At 26.7% G+C, this 6,419-nt stretch overlaps 1 protein-coding gene across 1 annotated transcript; it reads right to left on the bottom strand.

Annotated features, from left to right (window-relative positions):
• Nucleotides 1-357: 357 nt before the first annotated feature.
• On the bottom strand, nt 358-3,749 carry LOC120070168 (putative N-acetyltransferase HLS1). The gene is made up of 3 exons (XM_039022025.2): nt 3,457-3,749; nt 3,176-3,327; nt 358-1,433 (listed from the first exon to the last, which is right to left on the bottom strand). The coding sequence occupies exons 1-3, from the start codon at nt 3,640-3,642 to the stop codon at nt 527-529; spliced, it is 1,245 nt and encodes a 414-aa protein (XP_038877953.1). The 5' UTR covers nt 3,643-3,749; the 3' UTR covers nt 358-526.
• Between the last annotated feature and the right edge of the window lie 2,670 nt (nt 3,750-6,419).

Genomic DNA, 6,419 nt, shown 5'->3' with positions numbered 1-6,419 from the left:
TAGTAAATACTGTAGCAAAGAATAAAAAAATGATGAATGTAGAATAGTAAAAATTATAACAAATAGTAAATGTTGTAACAAATGAAGGTTTTGAAATAGTATTGGTCGTAGTTAATTGGGGAATACAAAATAGTATTTACTGTAACAAGAGGTTGTTATTATAATTTTAGAATAGTCCTTATCTCAAATACACCCTTAAACGAGTTTTAATCGTTTTGTTGTACAAACTAGATTTATATTTGTATTAAAATATAATTTGATTGTTAGATCTTGTGTTTGATTTGATTATTATCTTTATCTTTTAAGTTTAGGGTTTGATTTATTTAGTAGAGTGAGAAGAGTATTTTAGCCCAATTTTTAATCTCGTATAGTCATTTGTGGAAACACATACTTAACTCTGGTCATCTATGTCATTACCTCGATCATGTAAGGAGACACTTTTTTGCCATTAATTTGTTGTCAGCATCTTGAACAGAAGTTTGATGTGGAAAAAGGAGCAAAAGGGGGTATGAATATATATTGAAATCTAGAAGTCTCTTGGGTCAACGATCACATTTGCAGCTGTTTCCATATCTTTTGACAACAATATTTCATCCTTTTCATCATCACTATGTACACTCAACTTTTTCAGGTACCAATTATCATTGATGCAAGACATGGACCGGTTGTTTCGTGGGACGTGGTTTATAATTGGATCAGAAACAGACAATTCAGTAACAATAGCCTTGCAATCCTTCTCGTCTTCGGCCAATCTCGATGCAAAAATCCATATCGACTCGACAAGCTCTCCCACTCTCTCCCCTTCCCCAAATATCCCATACAGGAAGAAGAATCCAAATGACTTCCCAAACGACACAGAATTTGGCATTTTGAAGCAAGAAATTAACTTTTTTCTTGCACGTTTCAAGAACCTTAGAGGTAATAATAATTGATCGTGTTTTGATTCCCTTATTTGAAACTTGTATGCTTTGCAAGTATTCCATATGCTAAACACAACCCAAGAACTTGGCATTCTTTGGTAAATCTCTGAATCTTTTTGTGAACAAATCAAATGGGTCCAATCTTCTTGATTGAAATAAGAAACCCATGTGCCAAGACTCAATTTTTCCTTCAAAATCATATCAAAATCCATTGGATAAACTCCTCCTTTAGTTGTGAGAGTGTTTGTGTAGAATGAAATGGCTTGCTCTATGTTCAGTTTCTCTGTTTTTATTATTTCTCCTTTAGAAATAATATTGTCTTTTGTTGGGAATACAATAAGTGGTTGTCTGAAAATCACCAATGAGCTGAATTTTACATAGTTGCATTTGTGAGTGAAGAGATTCTTTGAGGCTTTGTTCTTCTTTTCTATTGCTAGAAATGCATAATTAGCTCCATTTCTTATAACCCATTCTTCAACTGAGTGTACAAGCTTTAATCCAATTCCCAACCTCCTACACACCAATGATAAGAGATAAAATATAAATAAGCTTTTCAGAAAATTAGATCTATGATCATTTTAATAGTTAGGTTTTAACCGACATGAACATAGTTTTCTCTACTGGTTGAGACATATATTCTCAACTAAAAGGTTGGAGGTTTGAATCTTCATCCTTATAATAATATGTTCTCAATACCCTCTCTTGAGAAAAATGATAGGGTCAAACATTGATTCGAATCTCAAAATTATATATAATTATTTCAAAATAAGTTGATGATTTGAATCTCTATTCCATAATTGTTGAACTATAACAAAATGTACTAAATTAGATGATGATAGAATTATGCAAAACTTTGATTTATGATGGGTTTGGTTTAACTTTTTTAAGTGTTAATTTTGAAAATAAGTAATTTTGGAAAAATTGAAATGTTTGACAATCTCTCAAAATAGATTTTGAAACACTTTCTAAGTGTATTATAAACAATTTTTATCTAAATGATTTAAATAAAAATGATTTTTTAAATAAACATTTTTTTCTTTAGTAAATCCAAACATATCCTTAAATTCGTGATCTTAAATATACTTGAACAACCCTTTTTTTTTTTTTTTTTTTGAGGGGGATATTAGGTTTTTCATGCCCCAAAACATGAGCTGCTCAAAGTAGTAGAGAAGCAAAATATTGCATGCTCTTTTGCAAATATTAAGGTTAAGTATGCATTTGACGTATGTAATAATTTTTTTGTCTTCTCGTTGGAAGTTCAAATTTTCACTCACGTTAATTATTTTATTAAGAAAATATATATATTTAGCTGACCTTGTAAAATATATTTTCATTTTCAACACTTTTTCTAGTACAATATTTATGAGAATATGGATCAAACTTTTAACCTCAAGAAAGAAAATGCATGTCAATTATTGTTGTGCTAAGTTCACTAACAAATATTCTTTAAGAAACTTTTGTTAATAGTTTCCTTGAAACACTTTAAATACTTTTTGTCTACTTTCAGAAATTTTCAACAAATAAACACAAAATTTACAAAAGGTTTTACATTGGTAAAATCATACTATAAAAATTTTAACCAAACAATGCAAATTTTGAACAAGAAGCATTGGTCATATATAAGCAGTTTAAAATGTGAGTTTGTTTAGACTCATATAATAGTAAAACTCAGAAGTACTTTTCATAATATATTTGTTACATAACATATAACCATTAAATAACTTTCTAAAGTTCAAAACATTCAAATCATCCCTCCACAATTACAAAACTAAATTCTCAAATTATATAACAATATTTAATGGTTAGATAATTTAATGATGATTAAAAAAAATTCTTAACAAAACACTTTAGAGTGCTTTTAAATGAAATATTAATGAGTATTCAGCGAAAAAAATTACAAAAAGATGTGTTAATTTAAATGAAATCACTTTTATATATTAAAAAATCAACCCAATATTACTATAAATACATCATGATCTACCAATCTAAGTTTAGATTTTTAGTAACAATTTAACATGTAGAATATCAATAGTTCACAACCTCCCATGTTGAATTTTTTAATCAATTTAAAATTCAAATCATAATAAAAGAAAGTGACTAAAATCTATCATTCTTTTTATAAACAAATTGTTAGACATTATTTCAAATATCATAGATTTTTATGTCAAAATAAACATAGCTTCATTAACACGAAGTTTATACTATAAATTTTGAAGTCATGTTTGATTAAAAATTATAATAATAATCAAAGTTACCTGTGTGCAGGCGAAACACGAAGTCCCAATATGCAACCAATCTTCGTCGTATTAGCTTCTCCGGTACCGACGCCGGCACCGGCAGTCCCCAAAGACTTAATACAGCCTCTAACCACTCCCACAATCTCTCCCTTTTCCGGCAGTTCAGCCACCTATTTAAAGAAACAAAAGAAAAATGGTTTATATATAATACAAAGACAGTAAAATAATCATAATGAAAATGGAATATAAATAAATAAATAGAAAGATAGAGATTTGTTTTTTTGAATATTTGAACTTACCAACATAATATAAAGAGGGAAAAATCTAATCCTACAAAGAGGATCACCCATCATATTGGTGAAAATGGAGGCTCCTCTTAATTTAGATCCAATTTCACAGCTTCTCTCAAGTTTCTCCACCATTTCTATGTCTCTATTTTCTTCATTGAATTCTCTTATTTCAACTTTTATTTTCTCATCTCCCATTCTTATTTTAATTTACCCCAAAATAACCAAATGGGTAAACCAAAAAAAAAAAAAAAAAGAAAAGAAAAGAAAATTGGGGTAAAGAGTTTGAAAAAGACTGAATTTTGACTCTTTCTCGAATGGGCTAGCTGCCACTCACCCACGTACCTCGTGTTATTGCCTTCTTATAGACCTTTCAAATAATCATCTTTCTAAATTATTTAAAAAAAAAAAAACTAAAGTTTTCTTTAAAAAAATAATAAATTGTTTTTTTAAAAAAAATAAATCCAATCCACTGTTCATTATACTCTTTTTCTCGCTCTTTCAGACAGTTTTTTTTTGCTTTCTAAAATGATAAGGATTTTTCATAGAAGTTGAAGACAAATTTGACCAATTATCATCAATGGTTTTTTCCCCTTTTAATTTAGTTTTTCTTTTATAATTTTCAAATATAAAAATATGAGTAAACTTATTTTTAAATATAACAAAATGTCAATGGATAGTATTTAGCCAGTGACGTTTTACTATATTTAAAAATATTTTCAACATTTTTATCATTTAAAATAATTATCTTAGTTTTTGTTTAATAAAATTTGATTTTTTTCTTTTGAAAATTAAGCTTATAAACTTAAATCACACTAACAAATTTCTTTGTTGTCTTATCTTTACTAACAATATTTCAAAGTTCAAAAGCTAAAAAAAATAAAGAGATGGTAAAAAAATTGTGAAAAACAAACCGTCCCGTTTTAGTAGTCAAATAGTTATCAAATAAACTTTAATATATATAGATGGTTTTAAAATTATCTTGGTCCATATTATTTATGGTTTTTATTTATTTTGATCCTTGTACTCTTAAAAATATTTACTTTCATCTATAAATTTTAATTTCAACTCGATTCATTTTGTTCTCATACTTTGAAAAAAAATCTTTTTCATCTTTGTACTATTAAAAATAGACCATTTTATCTCTTTATTTTCATTTTTAAGGAACTAAAATAGTCATTTTTTAACAAATTCAATGATCGTAAAAGAATCGAAGGGTCAAAGTATAGGAACAAAGAATAAATAAATAAAGAACTATTTAAACTATATATATATATATATGATCTCCAAACAAAAGGAAACAGAGGCATATATGACGAATAGGATTTGGGAATCTTTATAATCATTTTATCTAGTTTTGTTTTCGTCTTCTTCTTATGTTTCTTCTTCTTCATCATCCATCTTCATCCCCTCAATCTAAAAGAAGCAAAAACAAAATAATAATAATAATAATAATTTTATATATTAAAAAAAATGCTCCTTTGATATGGAGATGTCGGCAGAAGAGGAAGCAAGAGAAATGAGTAATTTATTCGTTTGGTTTTTGCTGTAAAGTTATATTCTCTGAAAGCTCGCTGATGGATTTGATGCCCACCAAAACCAAAAACAAGCTTGCAGATAATAAATTAATCTACATTAATTTACCAGTTTACTCCTAACTTTCGAGTCTTGTTTTTAATTTCAAGTATTTAATAAATTATCTACTTAATTTTATGTGTAATAAATCGTTGAGTTTTAATATAGGATTGGTCAATTTTAGTAACGTCTCAAATTTAGAGTTCAAAATATATTTTGAAATTTCTATTGAACCAACGAAGAGGAAGAAGAAGGGTATAGTTAGGTGATAACTCTCAATTCTTTTAGGTCTTTTTTAACCATATTTTTATGTCCTCAAGATCTCTCATTCGTATGTGATCTCGATTCATTTATGTACCTCCAAATTTAGGCTTTATTGTATCAATAAGTCATTGACCTAATTTATTTTTTAAGAAAATGGATTTTATATTCCTACAATTAGGGTTTGCGTTAATTTGAACCTCAAACGTCAGTTATGAGTTATTTGATTAAGATTCTATTATTTGTGACTTATAATTATTTGTAGTTGATTACATTTAAAATTAATTCACAATCACCTAAATAAAAGTATCTTTTTCCCCCAAAGTTCTACCGAAGTCATAAGGAAAAACTTACTTTTCCTTAATAATTAGAGAAAATAGAAAATGATATGAAATGTGAAATACTATACTACAAATATTTATGAGATTTACCATATTATCCCTTTTGATTCAGGCATTTTTCTCTAATATTTTATTAATTCATCTATTTAAAGAAATCTAATTAATATATGTGTGAGAATAATGTATTAATAATTTAAAACTAAATCCACAAAAGGTCTAAATTCACTCACTTAAAAGTTTAAGGATTTAATTAATATGATTTGGAATTTTAATTGATATAGTTCAACCTCAAATTTATAGGTATAAATTGATTTTTTTTTCTAATTTTTTTTAAAAGATCGACTTAATAAATGAAAATTGAAATTTTAATGATTATATTAGATATATTAAATGGTTGTCTTCAAATATAATAAAATGAACCAAAATATTTACATAATATAGTATAATTTCATTATCTATCTGCGATAAAACACAATAGACCACGATAGACTATCATATATGTCTATTTATGTCATGATAGACACAAATAATAATTTATCGCAAATAGACTATGATATTTTGTTATATTTATAAATATTTTCAGTAATTTTGTCATTTAAAATAACTTTCTTACATTTTTAAAATGTAATCACATGTTTGAAAGACCATCGATTTCAAAAAGTATTGAATAGGTTATGAATCTATGTATATTAGCACATAATAACTGAAATTTTGGAAACATATTGACATAAATTTTAAAGTTTAAAGACCATTATATACAAACACGGGAGTTTGAAGACAAGCTTTGTAATCTTTTTG

This window comes from Benincasa hispida, chromosome 1 (genome assembly GCF_027475165.1).
Source record: "Benincasa hispida cultivar pf3 chromosome 1, pf3_genome.v1.1, whole genome shotgun sequence".
NCBI classification, from domain to species: Eukaryota; Viridiplantae; Streptophyta; class Magnoliopsida; order Cucurbitales; family Cucurbitaceae; genus Benincasa; species Benincasa hispida.
The sequence above is the reverse complement of the archived record's forward strand: the minus strand, read 5'-3'. Positions and strand labels throughout refer to the sequence as shown.